We start from the raw sequence: 22,941 nt of genomic DNA, 5'->3' as shown, positions 1-22,941 counted from the left end.
GTATTTCCATTGTTTATGTTGCATGCAGACAGTAATGTTTGGCAAGTTGATCTTTTATACAGTTTCTTGTCCTCTCCATTTTAACCCCTACCACATTTTTCAATACGCTTCACAACAAGGGGTTCTCCGGTTCGATTCTCCACTGGAGCTCCTTCTGTGCGGAGTCCGCATGCCCTCCCTGCAGTCATCTTGAGTTTTAAAGAGATGCAGGTAGGTGCGAGTGTGTGTGTGCCTTCTGTGAAGGTTGGCGCCAGGCTGGCAACTCTACAGAGTAAATATACCACTGCCAATCAATCTGCTGACCAGTGATCCGCTGTGGCGACCCCTAACTGGGTAAAGCTGACAGACATTGCTTTTACGTTTTTCAATACTTTTGTTTTAATGAAAACCTCAAACAAAAAATAAGTAAATTTTTCAGAACACCCCGAAACCTATTAACTTAGAACAAATGCAGAAAACTGTGTACACATTCAAAAAATTAAGTTTAACCCGAGATAGAAACAATTGCCCCAAATCAACAGCTGCTCCCACAGTCACTAGGATGGGTATCATTATTAACTTAGGTAAGTGTATATTACAGCCTGCACTCCTGTTTACAGTGATTGCCATCTATTTTCCCCTCTGATTGCTCTCTGTTTTGTTTTGTCATCTTTTCCCCTCTGACCTTAACAAAAAATGTACTGGCTATCTTTAAATAAAAAACTAAACTGTAAACTGCTCTGTTAACCAGCCAGGGAAGCTGCTGTCTCTTCTTTAGTTCCAGTAATTTGAAACTTTATTTTTTTATTGAACTGCTTTCCCTTGTAGCTTTAAATTTTGCATTTCCCCAGCAAAGAATGCTCAAAACTCTCAAGATTAATTGCTTTCACCTGCAGCCAGTTCATCTCCATGGAAATAGAAAAAACAGGTAACTACTCTTCAGAAGGCTTGAAGGAGCCTTTGTCAGTTTCACTCAGAAAAGAACAGAATGTGCAACTGCTTTCAGCTGCTGACTTCTTGATTCCCACTCAACATTTGCTAAAGGAAAAAGCTAATATCATTGGATATGCAAACAAGTTAGCACTTCTCATGGCATTCATCATTTTGTTTTATTTTTCAAGCCTACTTGCTTAGAGAAAACAAGATTAACCCAAGGGCATTAATCCATGCATTCACATTTGCAAAAATAAGAGACTCCATCTCAGCTCTACTTGCAATGTAATCTGTGCACTTTTTACACCCCCATTCTCACCCCACCAGCCCAGGATTACAGCATATTAATTTAAAGTCATTGTTGTCTAGCCTTTTGTAGTTTTTACAGATATTTTTAAACTTAGAAAAAAACTTGTTTACTTTAATATGTCTATCGCATACAACAGTCACTAAAAAGACACCCCTTGACTCCCACACCATATTTAAAATAGCCCCTGACTGCATACTCCACAAAACTGCTTTGTTCTATAACCTGCAGTTCATATAATAAATTATCTGATATTGTTAATCCTCATTCATTCCTTACTCATGGGTATCTGTTCTGACCTCGGAACCGAGCCGGCCATTTTCCAAGCTCGCGTCCGCTTCAAACTCTCGCGCTAAACTGTTACCCACAATCCCCCTCTCCCTGTTACCTCAGATTTTGTTTGCCGCGTTGCCATTCGGTCGTGTCAAGCTACTTCTCTTGAGCTAAGTACAGTCAATTGTTGTTTAATAGTTTTACAGATTACTTTTGTGTCAGAAAAGTTCATATTTTATTGTCTCTTACCCTATCGCATCTAGCGTACATAATTTCTGCAGGTTTTTCTGCTTCTTTCTTTACCATTTTTTCCACGAGGTATTCTCTCTTTACCATCATTGGTAATCCTTTTCCTTTTTCTCTCATACCTTTGGGTACTCACTTGTACCATTGCTGGTACCTTTTCTATTAATTAATTTGCTGTCACAGCAGATAAGAAAGGTAGTCCGGGGTTTAAGCGGTGTTCTGATTGTGGAGGCAAACTGCCTACTTGTGATGCACACTGTGTGTGTTTATTGTTTGGGAGCTTCCCATTTGTCTGTTGACCCACTCTGTACTGTCTGTGAGAACTTTTCTAATAGAACCTTGTTGGTTAAGGAAAAACAAGCTGTTACTGAAGGGACTTCTAAAATCTCCCTTTTCAGAGGCTATTTCTTGGTCGGGGGTCTCATCCCCTCCTAGAGCCCATAAGAAAACATTGGATGTTCCTACTAAGGCTAAATTTTTGTCTTCATCCCCGGCTGGGGACTCCCGCCAACCAAAACCTAAAAAGGCTAAAGTTTCGGCTCCGAAGCTCACTCAATCAGCCCCAGTGCTTTCGGTGCCTAGACCTTCGGCTCCATTAGTGATTTCAGCTCCATCTTCTCTTGCAGCCTTCTATATATAGGCACCGTGGGCCTCCTCTGTTCAGACCATTACCACTATATCGGCACCGACTGTTCAGTCGGTGCAGACCTTGACCGTGTTGGCTCGAGATCTTCCTCAGAACCGACACCTTTATTGTTGACCATAGTTTTGTCTGTTTCAGCTTCGGCACCGACAACCATTTCGGCACTGATCTCTGTGTCGGTGCAGACCATGACCTCAGCACCGATCACTTCTTTGGTGCAGACAACAGTAGTCCAGTCTCTCTCGGCACCATTGTCCTTGGTGTGGTCAGATGAGATGGGCACCGAGTCTGCCTCTTCTGTGGACATGCCTGTTTCTCCCCTCAGTCTCCGTGAGGTCTACTAAAAGCATTTACGAACATGATGTGTTGCGTCTTGTGGACCAGGTACTCTTGGCCAGAGGTATCCCACCCCTCTGGAACTATCCTTCCTTGGGAGGTGATCACCCATCTCCAAAGACCCCTTCTTATTCTCCTCCTTCATTGCCTTTGAAGTCCATGGATATAGTACAGTCTTCCCCTTCTGTGGTTCCCTTTATGGATCTCACTAAGGAACAGCGGTTGCCTTCATGGCAGGAAAGTTTTGCTAAGACCCAGGATGTCAGTTGTGATGCGCATAGTTTGCTGCTCCACAACCATCCAGGGGCTCCGGGTGGGCAGGCTGAGCCACTTAGGGGAGGGGTGACCCCTGTCCTAGACATGCACTCCTCTTCGGGTGGACCAGCCTTCCAGCTGATGGAAAAGGCTTTCGCTGCTGCTGTCTATACCTCCGCCCTCCTCTGGTACACTGGTTTCACAAGTCTCACCTAGCAGACACCGGGTGCAATTGCCACAGGGCATATTCCCTCAGGAATCCCCTTTTCCGCCATCTTCTCCAGCTTCTCCCGCTGAGGAGGTCCACCGGAAAAGTTTGTGTAAGAGGAAGCACATGGACTCCACAGAGGAGTCCCTCACCAAAGACACAGATTTTGATGAGGGGGAAGGATCCCCTCAGTCACCCTGTGAGTATCCTTTGGTGATATCCTCGAAATCCTGAAACAGAGAGGTGACTGGCAGTCCTCTAATCCAACCTCTGAGGAATCTGTGTTCCTGCAGGCCTTTCATGCCCGGCTTCCTACCTCCTGGTTACTCCACTTGCCGATGAACTTGTCCTGCTCATCGTGCAGTGTGCTTAGAAGGCTCCTGATACCGTCAAAGCTATTCCCCAGAGGCCAGGTAAGATCTTGTCCCTTCCTACTTTGGATCTCCATTGGTCCAAAGGTCTTCCTGTGGATGCTTGGGTGGTGGTGGCCGCAACATAAAAGGATCTGGCAGAAGAAGAAAGCCAGACTGTCCATCAGCCTAACAGAGTCCCAGGCCCTGGACAGGATAGGGAAGTGCAACCTTGCTTCAGCAACCTTTGCTATCAGGTCCATGAATTATATGGCACATTTTACCAGGCTTCAAAGGGATCTGATTTCTGAGCTGTCTGAAATCTTGGCTGGTGCAGTGTCTGATGGCCATGACAAAGTGGCCTCTCAGCTGGCCACTATTGAATCTATATCTATCTCCTCTATGCGACTGATATCTCACGCATCAGAAGGAGCAGCTAGAGCAGCAGGTTCAGCTGCGGTCTTGAGACGACCCGCCTGGATGCGCTTGTGCAACTTCACGGAAACCTTCAAGTCTTCCTTTCTTAATACCCTCATTGAGGCTTCCTCGTTGTTTGGGCCCAAAGTTAAAAGCACACTGGCCAGATGTGAACAGGACGGTAAGACCCTTTCTGCCGTATGTGTCCATTATTCTTCCCCTCAACGTGCTTTCTCCCAAAACCAAAAGAGTGGGAAGATATGGTTCAAGAAATCTCAGGGTCCTTTCCGTGACACACAGGCTGAGTTCTCCCCCAGAGGCAGAGGGGGAAACTCACAGGGAAGATGCTCCTTTCAGGACAAAGGGGGTCCGTGTAACCAGGATTCCAGGGATTCTTTCCCTGGTCAATCCTGTCAGCGCTCCTGAAGAGCGGCCCAAGTCCTTTCCTCTGGAGGTGGTTGGACGTTTCTCTTTGTACCCTTCTGCCTGGCTAACCATCACCACCGATTCTTGGGTACAAAGGATTATAACCAGAGGTTATCATATCCCCTTCGATCTTTGTCCCGTCCCTTCAAAAAATCTTCCCGACGTTCCATCCATTCAGAGGGAAGAGGCAGCACTAGAGATAGAAAAGCTGCTAAGAAAGAGAGTCATCCAAATAGTCCCTCCAGACCAGAGAGGATCCGGATTCTACTCAAGACTATTTTTGGTGCCAAGGAAAACCGGGGACTGGAGACCAATTTTGGATCTCAGTGTATTGAACAAGTTTGTGAGAGTACAAAAATTCCAGATGGTCACAATACAGTCTATCCTCCCGCTTTTGGAAAAAGACGATTGGATGTGCTCTATAGATCTTCAAGATGCGTACTACCACATAAAGGTGGACAGGCCATCAAGAAGATTTCTGCACTTCCGTGTGGGAGCCAGTCACTACCAGTTCAGAGTACTGTCCTTCAGACTCTCTACAGCCCCCAGTGTGTTAACAAAGTGCATGGCAGTTGTCACAGCTCACTTGCGACTTCAAGGATTCCAGGTGTTTCCATACCTAGACGACTGGCTCATTTTCGCCCCCACCAGACATCTACTGGAAAAAGCCCTGGCATACTCTCTCCTCGCTGCTCAAAGGCTAGGCATAACCATAAACTGGCAAAAATCCAATCTCACCCCATCTCAGTCGGCAGAATTCATAGAGATTATCTTGGACACAAAAAACTGCAGAGCTGCTATTCCAGAGCACAGAATTCTAAGGATAAAGCAACAACTAATTCCAATCCTTTCAAAGGAAAAATTCACGGCTCACTCAGTTCTACAGCTGTTGGGTTCCATGGCAGCCTCCATCACCATTGTTCCCTTGGCCAGGTTTCACATGAGGCTTCTACAATGGCTACTGCTCACCCAATGGTATCCTTTTCAGCATCCTCTTTCAGCCATGATTTGAGTAACCCACAAGTGCAAACAGGATTTAAATTGGTGGATGACACAGTCTCTCACAATGGTCTCGCCCCTTCTCCCCCCAGCAACCCAAGGCCACAGTGACCACGGATGCCTCCCTGATGGGGTGGGGTGGGCTATGTCAGGGACAGACAGACAGTCCAAGGCACTTGGTCCGAACTAGAAGCCCATCTGCATATAAAAGTTCTAGAGCTGAGGGCGGTGCTGCTGGCGTTGCAAGCATTCCATCCCCTGCTGCCATCTGGGACAATTGCGATTCAGTCAGACAACATGGCGGTGGTTTGGTACATCAAGGTGGAACCAAATCTTACCCCCTTTGTCGAGAGGCCATGAGGATATGACAATGGGTGATGGCTACCAACCGTTTTCTTCTAGCAATGCACATTCCCGGGAGTTTCAACGTGATAGCAGACAGACTCAGCAGGTGCATTCTTCAACCTCACGAGTGGTCCCTGAATCCCTTGATAGCGGCGATCTTCCACCGCTGGGGCCATCCTTGCTGCAACCTCTTTGCATCCCTGACCAACTACAAATGCAGCAACTACTTCACCCTGATTCCCCCTCTGGGACAGTCACCCAGGGACACTCTAGTCCACGATTGGCCCTCGGGTCTTCTTTACGCATTTCCACCCTTTCCCCTCATTCCCCAGTTTCTTAAGAAAGCCCGTCGGTTGAAGAGCAAGGTGATCCACATAGCACCATATTGGACTCGACAGATTTGGTTTCCCTTCCTTTGGCCTCACCTACTAGATCGACCATGGATTCTCCATCCAACCCTGGAGTTGATCTCACATCCACAGAACCTGATTCATCCTAACTTGAACAGCCTGAAGCTCACGGCTTGGCTACTCCCAATTCCCTTGATTGCCAGGCAGAATTATCTTTCTTTACCAGTATATGATATTCTCATTGCTTTTCATAAGTCTTCCACTAGAATTACTTATCTGAGCAAGTGGGAAAGATTTACCTTTTGGCTGAAAGATAAACAAGTAGACCCCTTTTCAGTGCCAGTGTCGATAATACTAGACTATCTGGCCGACCTTTTTAAATCGGGTCTATCGGCCTCTACAATTAGAGTTCATTTGGCTGCAATTTCTAATTTTCGTGAGGGTGCCCAAGATTCCTCTCATGTCCCATAAATTGTTCAAGACCTTCATAAAAGGTGTGAATCATCTGAAGCCACCTTTTAGAGAAACCTATTCAACCATGGGATTTATTAGTTGTACAAGCTCTGACAGTGTCACCTTTCGAACCAACCTCTTCTTGCGACCTCAAGTATTTGTCATGGAAAACCTTGTTTTTGGTCACCATTACTTCTGCCAGACATTTTTCTGAGCTTCAGGCTTTATGTATCAAGAGTCCATACTTGATTTTTCATAGAGATAGAGTGTGTCTGAGAACTAATCCGTCATTTCTGCCTAAAGTGATCTCTGAAATGTCTATTAATCAAGCCATTGAATTGCCAGTTTTCTTTCCCAATCATTCAAATAGAGGAGAGTATTGCCTACATACCCTAGGTATCAACAGGCAAATCCATTTTTACTTAAACAGGACTAAACCCTTTCGTAAATCTGACCAGTTATTTTTGGCCTTTTCTGGACCTAGATTAGGATCTGTTGTTGCTAAGGTCACATTAGGACTGTGTGACCTTCATTTATACACAACGTAATATCTCGTTGCCTACTACCATGAAAGCTCATTCAACAAGGTCGGTGGCATCTTCTGCTGCCTACCATGCCAGAGCTTCTTTACACAACTTCTGTGCAGCTGCAACTTGGGCTACGCCCCATACCTTCATCAATCATTACAAATTGGATTTGGCTTCCAGGGGAAGAGCATCTTTCGGTTCTATGGTGCTCAGGAATGTCCTTCCATGAGAGCCTCCCAGGAATAGAGGTAGCTGGGGACTCTGTCCCATGCGTAAGGAATGAACGAGGATTAACAATATCAGATAAAGAAGTTATCATAACATTCCAGCTGTATTGTTGAGCCTCGTTCAGTCATTACGACCCTCCCTCCTTCCCCCTCCTGTGGTTTCTAGTGGATCTCACCATACGGTTCTCTTAGGTTATTTGACCAGAGGTAGCCTGTACCTTCTTTGACTTGCAAACTCAATCTGAGGTAACAGGGAGAGGGGGATTGTTGGTAAGAGTTTAGCTCGATAGTTTGAAGCTGACTCGAGCTTGGAAAATGGCTGGCTCAGTTCCGAGGTCAGAACCGATACCCATGCGTAATGACTGAACGAGGATCAGCAATACAGATGGAATGTTATGGTAAGACTTAAACTTCTTTTTTTATACAGATACGGTTAAGAACAAAAATTGTTTTACTTACATTTTTTAAGTGCCTTTCTAAACATTAATGACAAAATGGGGTATATGCTTTATAGTCACCCCTCAGGTTTAGCAGTTAATAAAGTCCTGTGTTTTTCAGCCACTTTGTCTTGCAAAATCTTATTTCACAAATGTGATCTGATGCTTTATAATCTCACATTTATTCAATTTCAGTGTTGCTGGGTTTTTTTTTCCTGTTCATCTCCATTTCTCATCTCTAGACTCTGGTTCAATTCCAAGGTACTCCTGATTTTTCTAGTCTACTCCTGTGCTTTTTTTCCTGTCTTTCAAGCATTTTCTTTCAGAACAATGGAAATGGTTTCACTCACAAATTCTGTCTGTCAACTTTATTGTGAGAAGAATGAGAAACAGAGTCCCCTTCTTTTTGATAACTCATTTTTTGTTGGCTAAATTTTGGTATTTCCTCCTCAGGCTGTTCTGCTTTAAAAATATTTTCCCTGGAGGATCAAAGACATTCTGAGCACAAGCGGATACAGCAGCTTGAATCTCACACCTGGCTCTCAACATTTCCTTATTGCTGGGTTGCATTTGCTTCTCTTCTGCCTAGTGTACATTGAGTAATCATTTTCCACAAGCACTCTGCTGACCCTGTGGATTTTTTTCATTTTTTGCATATTTTTCCTCCTCTGCTTGTTAACCATCAGTCTTCATCCAGCTGGATTCTCATTTATTCCCCAGAGGTGGGAAGTCCCCAGAACTACTAAGGAAAAGAGCCTTTTAGACTGGCCATTATACAGGCTGATATTGAAGCTACTTTTATCCTCATTTTCTGTCTAGGACAGCTTTTCTTATTTGAATTCCTTAATTCCACCCCTGGTGGTGGTATAACCCTGGCATCACCACAAGGGTCACCTCTACCCTTTTGTTCCTACATGGATGCTTCTCCCCATGCTCTGATGATGGCTGCCATCTCCCTCTTGTTGATGATCACAACCTTGCCATCCCCAAGCCAGTTTCCTGCATCTTGACACATATATGGCCTCTCGCAAGGGCTGTGTCAGCAGAACAGTGGCATGAGCTGATCTGAACCTCTGTACCTCCTCTAGGGATGGTTGCATCCACCTTACCTCCCTGTACTATCAAATGAGCCACTAATCAATCTCTAGTAACCCGGATCTACGTTGTGGCCTCTACTTCACTGGTTCTGGCTTATGCATATTGTTTACAAACGTTGAGTTAATTTTTTTTCTTTACAAGACAATACTTGCAACTACAACTGCTGTTTATTATTGTTACCATTATTATTGTGTTGTATATTTTTTTAAATAGAAATCTGCTGCAGAAACACTGCGGTATTCAGTTTTTGGCTTTAATGTAAGCTTTCTTCACTATGAAATTGCAAAGTCAAAATAGCTATAAATTCACTAGGACTTGCTATGCTTATGTCCCTAGAATGAGTGAGGGAAGACAGCTGTAAATGGAAAAACAGAGGAGAAGAATATTTAATCTTCAGAAACTCGAAAGGTTTATGATCCATTTGAGAGGCTTTTCCTTGCCCAAAAACCTCAAGATGTAATGGCTAAGATGTAAGGTACAGTGAGACAAATTCTAAGTGAAGTTTGAGATTTCATTCCACTAAAATATGTTTTGAATTAAGGGAGCTGAATAACACTGAAATGATGAAACGGGTCTTTTTAATATGTGGCATTGTTTTGTAGCGAGATGAATACATTCTGGATAAATGAAATCTTGTGTTTTGAGCATAGCTGTCCTTAAATGTTAGTGTTCATCAGCAAGCTGGTTAACTACCTGCTACCCTTAATGGTTTAATTTTTTCTGCAGTTAATAAAAAGTATACTCATTTTCTGCTATGTCTTCTATGCTATTTCTAGAAGCTAAAAGTCTTATCAATACAACATAAGCACCATGTCTTTTCGTTATGCGTTACATGGGTTATGCTAGTTTTGTGTGTGTATTTGCTACATGTTCTTTTTCCTTATTAAACTTGGTAAAAATGTTTATTACACAGTACATGTTTATACACTTGTTTTTTTAATCATTTCTTGCAGTACTTTCGAATGGAACTGATGCATGCTGAAAAGCTTCGGAAGGAAAAGAAAGAATTTACTCTGGCCAATATGGAGGTAGTTGATACGTTTCTCTTTCTTTTATTGCTATTGTTCATTGGGTTAATTCCTTTGTAGATTTCTTCTGCTTTAAAAACTTCTTGTTGTAATCATCCAACATCACTATCTTCTTGGAAAAAGGTGTGTTTTGATTTCCCTTGTCATAACATTGTTTTTGTAACTATACCTTCTTTGATTCCTGTCATACTACTACAGTTTTCTGTATTGTTATATTAAAATACTCTTATTTCACCTGTATTAGCAGCAACAGCATTAGAGAATGGAACACAGGATTTGATGGCAAGTAAACAGTGCTTGCCTCACCAAGATTTCCTTTTTCACTTCCAGCTGGAATAGGCACAGATCATATATGCAGATCTTATTTCTTTTTCTGTCATCCTATTAAGAATTGCTTTGCTTCTGTCTCAGGTGTTATTGCTTTTTAAACTTTCTAACTTTTCAGGCAGGTTGTTTCTGTCACGGATCACGCTGTCTTTGAAATAATGCTATCCCATTCCATGCCTCTCAACCTGTCAGTGCAGGAATTCTGTACAAAGTCAAAATGGGGGGGACATAGCCCCAAAAAAATGGGAACAGTTTTTAAATATTGCTCTTATAAGCTTAGAAAATGTTTTTTAAAACAAGAAGCATCTTTATTAAATGATCATGTATGATAAAGACAATCTTACTTTTATATAAATGAAACTAAATCATGCAGACACAGTTTCACTTGCAAACATTATACCTTATAAACCATGCTGGCACAGATCTTGCTGCAAACATTAGACATCACTTATAATATATCCAGTCATTGTAAGACAGACATTATGTAGCTCATTCAGATCCTGCCTTCTTTTAAACCTCATTTCTCCTGTGCATATATTGATCCCACAATTCCCGTTTTTCCTATGTAATTTGCTCCTACCCTTTTCTAAAGATCCCAATTTCAGTTGGTTTATGTCTGTTACTGTTTTGCCACTTCTAGTAAAGTTGGTTTAGACTTTGATTTCCATTTTCTACTAATTGCTTTTTTAGCAGCCGTCATAACTAGACTTGTAAGATGTTACTGTCTGTAGGCAATATCGATTCTGTGCCATAGCTCAAAAAAAGTAATTTTCTTAGTTACAGCAATTTGCCCACCCAGTATCTCTGACAGAGCAGCTGCAGGGAGTCTTTAAAGTCTGCCAACTAATTACAGTCTCAGAAAATGTGTTCCCAGTTACCTCTTTCTTCCCCATCACACCTCCAACATTTGCTATCTACAGTACCTGAGGGAAAATTATTGGGAGTCTACTTGAGATATAAAAATACCTATGTAAACACTTCCAAGCAAAGATCCTTGGTCTTCTAGACTTTGTTGCATATTTGGGAGACATACATATATCCTCCTATTGATTGTTTGTGAGTTGCTTATCCAGTCTCTCTTCCCAGTCTTTACCTCCTCTGATTGATTCTAATAGTTATCATGCAGTTTTTTTATATGCTCTACTAATTATTCCTTTCTTAACAGCAACTTTTGTTCTGGTTTCTACTAAAAACTCTGCCAGTGCTGGTCTTTCACTTAGGACCCCCCCTATTTCTTTCTCTTTGCCTATACTCTATCAGTCCTTGATAGGGAAGGCAGTCTCTAACCTGCAGTCCAAATAAGTTATTGGTGTCTTCTTATTCTGTTACCTTTCCCTCTCTAGTTATTTGCTCCCAGTACCTTGTTTCCTTTGCCAGTTTCCTCCAATAAATTCTAGCCCCCTTTTGCCAATTGTCTAAATCCCTAATTGCAGTTATCTGTATCTGTAGAATGTCCTTTCTCCATTCCCATGTTGGCTTAGTTCCTAGAGTACTTTCTGCTACTTTATGAATATAATATTCTGTATGAATGTTATTATCCTTAAAGGTCTGCATCAAAAATCCCAGTCTCTCCTTGTTTCTTGAGCTTCCCCCTGTTTCATCATCGTCTCTTTCCACTTTGAATTATAGTTTTTTTGCTTGTGCTATGTATAGGAGCTTTAACTGTGTTGCTCTGAAATACTTCAAGTTGAGTAATCCTAATCCGCCTTGTTCTTTACGAAGAATCAGGTTATCCCACTTGACTCTCGCCATCTTCCCCTCCCAGATAAAATGCTTCGGCTCCTTATTGCTATCCACAACTTCTCTGGTTATAGGAGACTAAGCGCTTTTGCCAGTAATTGGCTTCATCGGAATCAAAGGAACCATAATGATGCAATAGTATAAATAGTTAAAGCCATCAAACAATCAAATAATCAACCAGTCATCAGCAGTATAATGCATTGCAGTAACCAGCAATTATAAAGTTCCTAGTGCAAATCACCTCATGTTCAGAAAATAAAAACGCATTTTACATTGTATGTAATACCTAGTGTGATAATTTTCACAAGGTATCATAACCAGGCAATTAGTTAGAAATATTGAGTGAACATATTGTAATGCTTGAAAAGAAGCAAAAAATGCTTCTACACTTCAAACGAAAAAAAATAAAAAAATTTCCAAATAAACTCATAAACAGTTTTAACAGCCCATTATTTCCTAACTGGATTTTCACAAGGTTCCCACAAGGTACCAAACCTAATTCAAGTGTACAATAGACATCCTAGCCAATAACCTAAGTAAATTAAATTACATTAGATCTCTACTTTAAAACAGGCATAAGAGAAATGCCTTCATTTAGTCCTGGTGGTTGAATGGCATTAAACCTCAATTGCCACCTAAGTTCCTTGTTTTCAACCAGGAGCCTATCATCACCACCCCTACAGCTTGGTACCACATGATCAGTAACAAAGAAAATACATTTTGTAAAGTTGGTACAGCCATCACTGATTAAATAGTGCATTGTGTCCATCCTTCCTTCTAATGGCCCTTAGATGTTCCCCAATCCTGTCTTTTAACTTCCAGACAGTTTTTCCCATGTAGAAGGTGTGGCAGCTGACACATGTGGCTACATAAATCAACATTGTGGTGTTGCAGCTACATCTACCTGGGCATGACAAGGCATATTCATATCCATGAATCGCCACATATGGCCCATCGTTGATGTAGTGACAGAATTTGCATGTCCCACACTTGACCAATGATTTGTACCATCTGTGTTTCTTATCCTCCAAGATGTTTTTAATGTTTTTCCCCCTACTAAATACCACCTTAGGTTGAGCCCCCAACTTTGTCTTGGTGTGCTCATCAAAGCATACCTGCCATGATTTACTTGTCGCTTCAATAAGAGGGGTACTCAAAGGTTTGTATTTTAATGTGACCAATGAGGGATTCCAGGCCTATTCATCCTAGGGAAAATGTTAACTACAAACAAACTGGCAATAATGGGGAGGGTTACTTCTTGAACAATGTCATTTCTGACAGTGACCATTTTTTGGACCAACCGCCTACCCTGAGGAGGTCGGAGAGGATAAAGTATCTGAGACGGGGGTTCTTGGAACCAACACAATGGTCACAATCAGCGCAGGAATTACTACAGCAAGAATCATCAAAGACAAATGAACAGCAGATACTAGAAGATTCATACAATTTAGATTTTTGCCCTCGGTCTGACGGGTTTGACTGTAGTTTTATGAACAACTCTGAGAATTTTGATTTTGTTAATTTATCCAAGCACTCTGAGGGTATGAAGGGTGAAATTGTTGTGAACAGTGGTTTTAGTATTTACAGCTTCAGTAACTTGAACATTAACGAGGCACACTTCAAATTGCGCAGTAAGGGAACTACATTTGTTCCAGTGTTTAACCTTGACGTAGCAGATGATCTTACCAGTTTGAAACTCTACACCCGACAGTTAAACCTTAGGATGTTTTTTTCTGAACACAATAATACTACCATTAATTGTACTGGTGTTTTAAAAAGAAAAAGTATGTTTATTCCCCCCAATCACATGGAGGTCCTTGTTTTTGAAAGGATGTGTGAAAGAGAATTTAGAAAAAATAATTCAGAATAAAAACACAAATCTTTTCACACGACATAACCTCATTCATGAGGAAAGATTAACTTTATTTAACTTAGCAAAAAACAAGGATATTAGGATCATGAAGCCAGATAAGGGTGGGGAGGCAGTCATTATCGGTCATATAGATTATGTATCAAGGATGCATGAAATTTTGAATGACACCAGCACATATGACAATGTGTCTAAAAATGAAATTAACAGAGCTTACACTGGTGTTGACGTGTACTTAATGGATGCTTTATACCAAGGTGTCTTAGATGAGAATGAAATCAATTTTTTGACTGTCCCCAATCCAACCACACCGGTCATTTTTGGGATGCCTAAAATCCACAAAAATGTCAAAAACCCACTTTTTAGACCTATAGTGGCAGCCAGGAGCTCAAAGACTGAAACCCTGACGGGGTTTGTGGATGCAGGGTCCCAATGTGTGGTCAGTGGTGTTGAACATATCCTTAAAGATGCATGGCATTGTTTGGAACATTTGAGATATATTAACAGCTCTTCCTGAAACTCTTTCCTTACCATTGATGTGGTGAATGTATTCACAGTTATTCCTCATGAAGAGGGATTAAATTGGTTTAGAGTATCGTTGCTTACATGTGATAAGATAGATAAAAACAAGATTGATGTATTGATGGAACTTATGGAATTGGTTCTCAGGAACAACTATAACTTTTGAAGGTGAATTATTTCATCAGATTGCTGAGGTAGCCATGTGTGCCAAATGCGCCTCTGTGTATGCCAATTTAGTTTTGTTATATTGGGAAAGATCTTGTATTTTTCCCACAAATTTTATGCAGAACATTTTGATGTACAATCGTTTTCTTGATGACATCCTGATTCTGTGGAAAGGCAGTGAGGAAGATGCTAAAACATTTGTAGACTATTTGAATCACACAACTACATTTCTTGAATTTATGTATACCTGGCACCAGTCTGAAACTGATTATCTTGACATTCACCTTAAGACCACTGATATGTGGTTGCAAAGTAACATACACAGGAAGAAAACCCATTCAAATTCTCTATTACACTTTAATAGTTGTCATCCATATCACCAGAGAAAAAGTATAATTAAAGGTCAGATGGTAAGGTTGTCCATATTGGTTAGTGATGACGAAATTTTTCTGAATGAAATGTATACCCTAGTAGGGATGTTTCTGGAGGGAGGTTACCCACTGAAGCTAGTTTCATCTATAAAGCATGAAGTGGTGTCTAAAAGGTCTATGTCTTTCTCTCCCATATTAATATCAGGTACCAAAATTGTGAGTGGCTGTAAGAGGGACAATTCTGATGTATTTGTTTTAAAATATGACCCTTTGAGTACCCCTGTTATTGAAGCGACTGGTAAATTATGTCAGGTATGCTTTGATGAGCACACTAAGACAAAGTTGGGGGCTCACCCTAAGGTGGTATTTAGTAGGGGGGAAAACATTAAAAACATCTTGGAGGATAAGAAACACAGATGGTACAAATCATTGATGGTCAAGTGTGGGACATGCAAATTCTGTCGCCACATCAATGATGGGCCGTATGTGGCGATTCATGGATATGAATATGCCCTGTCATTCCCAGGTAGATGTAGCTGCAACACCACAATGTTGATTTATGTAGCCGCATGTGTCAGCTGCCACGCCTTCTACATGGGAAAAACTGGAAGTCAAAGGACAGGATTGGGGATCATCTAAGGGCCATTAGAAGGAAGGATGGACACAATGCACTATTTAATCATAGTGTTGGCTGTCCCGACTTTAAGAAATTTATTTTCTTTGTTATTGATCATGTGGTACCAAGCTGTAGGGCTGGTGATGATAGGCTCCTGGTTTAAAACAAGGAACGTAGGTAGCAGTTGAGGCTTAATGCCATGCAACCACCGGGACTAAACAAAGGCATTTCTCTTATGCCTGTTTTAAAGCAGAGATCTATTGTAATTTAATTTACTTAGGTTATTGGCTAGGATGTCCATTGTACACTTGAAATTAGGTTTGGTACCTTGTGGGAACCTTATGAAAATCCAGTTAGGAAATAATGGGCTGTTAAAATTGAGTTTATTTGGAAAAAATATATATATATTTTTTTTTAGTTTGTTGAAGTATAGCAGCATTTCTTGTCTTCATTGTTATTCATTTATTTTCCCACATCAAAGTAATTTTAACTTTTAGGGAGCTTTTTAAGCATTACAACATGTTCACTCAATATTTTTAACTAATTGCATGGTTATGATACCTTGTGAAAATGTTAACATCACACTAGGTATTACAGACATTGTAAAATGCGTTTTTATTTGCTGAACTTGAAGTGATTTGCACTAGGCACTTTATAATGGCTGGTTTCTGCAATGCATTATACTGCTGATGATTGGTTGATTATTTGATTGATGGTTTTAACTATTTATACTATTGTATCATTATGTTTCGTTTGACTCTGATGAAGCCAACTACTGGCGAAAGCACTTGGTCTCAGGAACTTCTTGTGGTCAATAAAGTTGGTGTGTTCCTGGTCGATTGTTGGGATCATTTCTTTACCTTCTTAGTTATTTTCCCTGTTGGGAATTGGTCTTTGTTGTGTTCTCTGGTTATATGCCTGACCTATGTACAAGACTAAAGGGACTAAAAACTTTTTAACTGCTTGTATCTTACTATTGGTATCCATATAACAGTGCTTCCATTTTCTTAGTTTTTGTATTATCTTTTGTTTAGTGTCTTCCCACATAGCTATCACACTGGAATCATTAGGGGTCTGAATGGAGAGATGAAAAGTCAGTAAGCAAAGGGGAGTAGTAGTGCTGAAATTGAATTCATGCTCGAGTCTTGGTGAGTACCTTCACGAGGTGGACCCTGTTTTCACAAAATCTCACCAAGGCGATACTGATATGTAGACTGTATTTATATAGTGTATATCATGGACAGAAGTAAGTCAAAAACTAAAAAAGATAGTTGAGTGCGCAAGACCCAGGTTAAAAGTGCCCAGTCCTGGTAGGCGCACTGGTGCCAGGACTGGAAAAGATGACAGTGTAGAATCCTCAACATATAAAAACATTTCTACAGTGGGGCCAGGCCAGGCCCAAGGGGAGGATGGCCTCCCCTGTTGTAGAAGGAAGTAGCAGTCCACATAAATTGCAAAGACTGATAGGCTAAAGACGAGCCATAAAGACAATAAAGTGGACTATTGAGGATAAGAAAGGCATTTTTGTATTGTTAACATTATGCAAAAAGCCCAGAATTTCCAGGTGCAAGATATACAAAACGATTAAGAGAGATGTTAGAGGTAAAAAAAATACTTCTGGAAGAAAACCTCTCCAAAGCTTCAAATGAAAAGTTGTGTTCATTAATACAACAGATTTGTGAAAAACAGTATATAGATCAAGAAACCTTGATCTGTTTAGAAAAAGAAGCATCTGAGGAAGTGCAAAACTATAAACAAAACTAAGAGATATTTGAAAAGTATAAAAAAGAAATATGGACATGGGAAAGAGAGAGAGATTTGATATATGGTGCACTATTTATGCAAAGGAGAAAGTCAAATTAATCAGTGTAAAGAAAGCAGCCTCAAAGATATATTAAGAGAAATACAGGCAAAGGCATCTGGATATGGAAATTTTCACAATAACAAAAATATCACAAAGATGGAACGTAGAAAAGATCAGTAAAGTAGATGTTAAAAAATAGAAATTGAAGTTATGGAGTGCCTGCGAAGTGAAGGATTTGATGTAGAATGTGTAATACTGGTTACATCACAGCAGGATGGAGTGAGTCCCCAAAGCAGGGAGAAACAGGAAGATCAGGAAACACCTGAAGAAGAAATATGGACATGGGAAAGAAAAGTAAATTTAATATGGTGTAATATTTATTCAAGGGAGAAAGCAAAACTAACCAATACAAAAAGAGCAGCACCAACGATATTTGAAGAGAAATACAGACAAAGGAAACTGGACATGGAAAACTTTACAATACAAAGAGGAAAAGTAGAAAAGGAGATTAGTAATGGAGAAGTTAAAGAAATAGAAACTGAGGTTATAGAGTACCTGCAAAGTGAAGGATTTAGTGCAGAAAATCTAATTCAGAAAGCACAACAGGATAGAGAGAGTAAAGGATATCCAAATTAAGGGGAAACCAGTGGAACAGGAAGCAATTGGTCAAGTGCCATATGAAGATAATTTGGAGTATTTCACAGGAAACCAGTGTAAACTTTCACTTGAAGCTAGACAGCAAGGGAAGGAACAGGAAACTGTGGAAACTCTGACGCATTCAGTGTTGAGTGATAGGCCTGTGAGATCCCATATGATAGAGCAACAGATGGCACAGAATGATGAGACTGTGTCATAGGAAGATGCTATACAACCTTCTATAGAATGCCCGCAGGAATTGGAAAGCAAGAGATATGCCCTCAGTTTGGAAGAAAATGAGCTAAGAGAAGAGTTGTTTGATTTAATAGATATGCCTAGATATATCAAGATCAATGAAAGAAAGAGACTGTAGAAGGTTAATAAAATGCAGAAAGGCAGAAGTCTGATAAAACCAACGCAGTAATTAGGACTGTTCATAGAGATCCATACGATATAACAGATGTAAACAGGATATATTACTGTGCAGCTAAATTCATAACTGATGAAGTTCTACCACAAGAACACAGGGTAGTGAGGGAAAGGAAGGGGAGAAATCAAATACCATCATGGAAATATCGAATAAAGAAAATTATAAAGTAACTAAGACTATAGAAGAGAGAATAGATCAACAGAAATACTAAGAGATAGATGTGATCAAAGCAATGCACAATATTAGAACAGACCAGGATCTATCATGTACTATCACAAGTAAACTAAAAGTTTCAGCCAGCACAGGTGGAAAAACTTAGAAGATACAACATAACAAACATGCTAAATGGATAGAAGTAGTAAAAGAAAGAATAAGAAGTTTAAAGGTACAGGATATGAAATGGGATGAAGTAACCGCTAGAGAGATTGAAATAAAGTTAAGAAAAGCCTCTAATTGGAAAACCCCAGGCCCAGATGCAGTACCCAACTTCTGGTTAAAAGTGTTAATATCTTTGCACAAAGATTTAGCTATGAGCAAGAACTGTTTATATGTGCACCCAAAACAGACACTAACATGGTTAACAACAGGAAAAACAATGTTCCTACTTAAGAGTGAACCTGCAAGCTACCCCAAAAAGTATAGACCAATAACTTGCCTTCTGACGATGTATAAACTATACACAGGAATTGTTGCTGACAGAGTGTATAGTCATTAAGAAGAAAACTCAATTATGGCAGTAGAACAAAAGGGCAATAAAAAAGTCATATGGGAACAAAGGATCATTTGTTTTAAAATAGTCATAGTGGAGGACTGTAAAAAGGGGAAGAATTTAAGTATGGCATGGATTGACTTAAAAAAAATATTATCCCTCATTCATAGATGAGTGCTTGAAAATGTATAAGATACATCCCACACTGATCGACTACATTACAGTGACCATGAAACAGTGGCAGACCACTTTGCAATTAAGCCATGATAAAGGACAAATTGTTATCCCAGGGATAAAAATTCAAAGGGGGATATTCCAGGGTGACTCTGTCACCATTACTATTCTGACTTGCCTGTTTACTCAACAGCTTAGGCCATGGCTATAATTTGGCTCCTAGAAAACAAAGTGTAAAGACTTCTCACCTCCTTGTTATCGATGATTTAAAACTGTATAGCTCATCAGATGAGGAACTGACAGCACAATTGCAAGTTGTCAAAACCTTTTCAGATGATATAAGAATGTTATTTGGTCTTGATAAATGCGCAAAAGCAACCTTTAAAGCAGGAAAACTGCAGCGCCAGGAAAACCTCAATTTGAGACGAGAATGTGATGTAAAAGAACTTGAACAAGAAGGAGTGTATAAATATTTGGGAATTGATGAATGATCAACAATAAAACAAGAGCACATGAGAGTAAAACCTAGTAAGGAATACTTCAGAAGACTTAAATTAATCCTGAAAACAGCACTGACATCTAAGAACAAAATCCAAGCTATAAACCAGTTTGCTTTTCCTGTCCTGACTTACAGTTTTGGAGTGATTGAATGACCCCAAAACGTGTTTGAAAGATTAGATAGTAAAACAAGAAGGATGCTTCATGCTCACCAAATGATTTATAAAAATCAGTGCATACCAAGATTATATATTCCCCATTCCAAAGGAGGGGTGGGCCTCCTTGAAATTGATTACATGTATAGATCTGCAATCATGGGATTCAATACATATCTGTTGACCTCACAAGACCCAAATATAGTGAAAGTTTTGAAACATGAGGAGAATAAATCTAAGATGACTTCTCTGCTTAATCTAGCAGAAGCTTATCGGCGCCAAGTAGGAATAGAAATTGAACCAGAAGTAAATAAAAATCAGGCAGCAACTGGATGTGCCAAATAAACAAAAGAAAGAATATAAGGTGAAGGATCAGATGAGAAGGCAAGAAATGTGGAAAAAGCATAAATATAGTTGCAAGTATAGAAAACTTCTGGAAGAACCTCATGTTGATCAGGAATGAAGACAGGAATGAACACAGGAATGGTTAAAGAGCAGTGAATTCAAACCAAGAGCTGAAAGATTAATATTGGTGACCCAAGATAGTGGGTTGGGTACACGTTGGTTTATAAAGTCTATTGGACATGTAGGAGAAAGACAAATGTAGGTTTTGCAAAGCCAAATTGAAAACAGTTGCACACCTCATTGCTGGTTGCGACATACTAATGGCAGAAGGACTGTATACTGAAAGGCATAATAATGTGGCGAGACTGCTGCACTGGGGATTGGGAAAACATTATGGTATTGAAGTGGCCAAAAAACACTGGTAACATGAGCCACAAAGCATCATAGAAAATGAAGTCTACATCACATGGGATCATCCATTACCAACAGTACAAAAGATAGATGCTAGAAAACTGGATGTATTGGTCCAAGAAAAGAAGACTAGTAGCATTGCTCATTGAAACTGACACACCCAGTGACTACAGTATCTTGCGTACAGAGAGACACAAAGTCATAAAATATCAGAATCTGCAGGCAGAAATGAGAGCAATGTGGAAGAAAGATACCCAGACAGTTCCAATAGTAGTAGGAGCAACGAGTTTTATAAAAAATAATTTACAATCTTATTTAGATACGTTATCAATACATATGCAACTCCATACGAACTGCAGGAGGAGTCATTACTGAGCACACTGCGGATGCTGCGAAGAACACAACTGTCTGACATCAAAGATTGAAACAATACTAATTTCATTAACTTTAATTGTACTTTGACTTAGGAATGGGGTCCTTGGAGAAATTAATCAAGAATCATTTTTAAAATGAAGTCTTTTGGAGTATGGATTATCGTGTCCTTTAAATGTGGATGTTGTTGAACCAGTTTGTTTATGGGTACATAATTTTGCTACTATTGCCTTTGTTTTTAGTTTATTAATTTGGTATCAAAAAAGATTTGAAACTGTCTCAGTATGTTCCACAACACTGTAATGTCCGGTTCTGGTTTTGTCCGGTATAAAATAATATCGTTTGCAAACAGAGCCAGCTTTTCCTGACTGCCATACTAGTTATATCCTTGAAATTCTGAGTCCCTTGTTTTCTTTGCCAGTGGTTCTAAATAAAATGCAAATAAAGGGGAAAGTGGACAACTCTGCCTGGTTCCTCTGCTTGAGCAGAAATTATCGGAGAGGACTCCACCCACTTTAATTTATGCCTCCGATCTTTCATATATTCTTCTAATTAACCTTATAATTGCATCGGGGAAAGCAAATGCTTCAGGTGCTCTGTTCATGAAGTCCCAGTCTACTCCGTCAGATGCTTTTTTTTGCATTAAGACCTACCAATAGAAGTGGTACTTCTTTACATTCTGCTTCCTTCTGGATCATCAGTGTTCTGTTAATATTGTCAAATGTTTTCCCCCCCTCCACAAAACCACACCAATTCATATCTTATCAATGTTATCACTTTTGCCATTCTTTTAGCCGTTATAGACATACACACTTTATAGTCATGGTTTAGTATTGAAATGGGCCTGTATGAAGCTGGATCCAATGGATCTTTATCCTCCTTGGGTATTGCCATTACCACCGCCACCTTCCAGGCTGCTGGTACTTTTCCTCCTCTTAAAATACTGTTAAAAAAACCTTCCATGTCTTTATCTGTTTTTCCTCCTAACTTCCAAACTTCATAGGAATACCATCTATTCCTGGGGACTTTCCTGTAGATTGATTATACATAGCCATTTTTATCTCATCCCTTCATATCCTGTTAGTAATTAAGCCTCATCTACCTCTAACTTTGGCATATTTATTTTTTTCGTAAACATTTTCATTTGTACCTTTTCTTAATTTTTATATTTCTCTGTATTATACAAATTTTCATAAAATTTCTGAAATATTTCTAATACTTCTACAGGGTATGTTATATTCCTTGTAATAGGCTCCCTAGGTTTGGTGACTGCCCTTTTCCACTTTCTGTTGCCTGAGCTGCTGTGCTAAAAGTTTATGTGCTCTACAGTTATAAAAAAGCAGGTGCTTAACAGCAATCTTTCTAAACTTGTGCATATTATTGAGGTAATCCCTTATTTTCTGTTTTAGCATTCTGCATTTGCTTCTTTTCTTGTTCCGAGAGATTCCCCCTATTTTGCAATGCTTTAACATTTTGTCAATCCCTTTAAATAATTCTTGTTACTGTTCAACCACATCTCCCTTTCTTTTCCAACCTAGATTTAAACTCCACTTTAATTTTATCCCACTCCTTAGCTATGTTTTCATGAGATAATTCTATCTTTTCTAGTAGCTCCTGAATTAATTCCACAATCCATTCCTTAAATTCCTCTCTTTTCAACCGGTAGGTGGGAAAGTACCAGTGTCTCATTTTATTTCATTACCTTGTGTTTTTATTTTAGTTATTATTGATGCATGATCTGAAATAGTTACTGGGTGGGTTTCAAGACCTTCAATTAAATGTGCATGTTCCTGTGAGATAAAATCTATCTAGCCTAGCCCAGTTTTGGTATCTCCGTGAGTAATGTGTAAATTCACTCCAAACTCCTAGTACTGAATTCACATCTTCCATGCCAAACATTTTCATATATTTCTTCAAAAATCTACCATCCTTGGTTATATTTTCCCTTCTATCCCCCCC

The 22,941-nt window shown here is 39.9% G+C and overlaps 1 protein-coding gene across 1 annotated transcript in view; it reads left to right on the top strand.

Moving 5' to 3' along the window:
- UTP6 (UTP6 small subunit processome component) overlaps positions 1-22,941 on the top strand; it is a 1,596,914-nt gene that overhangs the window by 665,385 nt on the left and 908,588 nt on the right. The window contains exon 8 of the mRNA XM_044068038.1: positions 9,763-9,837. Within this exon, the coding sequence (XP_043923973.1) occupies positions 9,763-9,837 (75 nt within the window). The remainder of the gene's footprint in view (positions 1-9,762; positions 9,838-22,941) is intronic.

This window comes from Protopterus annectens, chromosome 4.part0 (assembly GCF_019279795.1).
Source record: "Protopterus annectens isolate FY-2018-M chromosome 4.part0, PAN1.0, whole genome shotgun sequence".
In the NCBI taxonomy this organism is placed as follows: domain Eukaryota; kingdom Metazoa; phylum Chordata; order Ceratodontiformes; family Protopteridae; genus Protopterus; species Protopterus annectens.
This window is presented reverse-complemented; position numbering and strand designations above follow the sequence as displayed.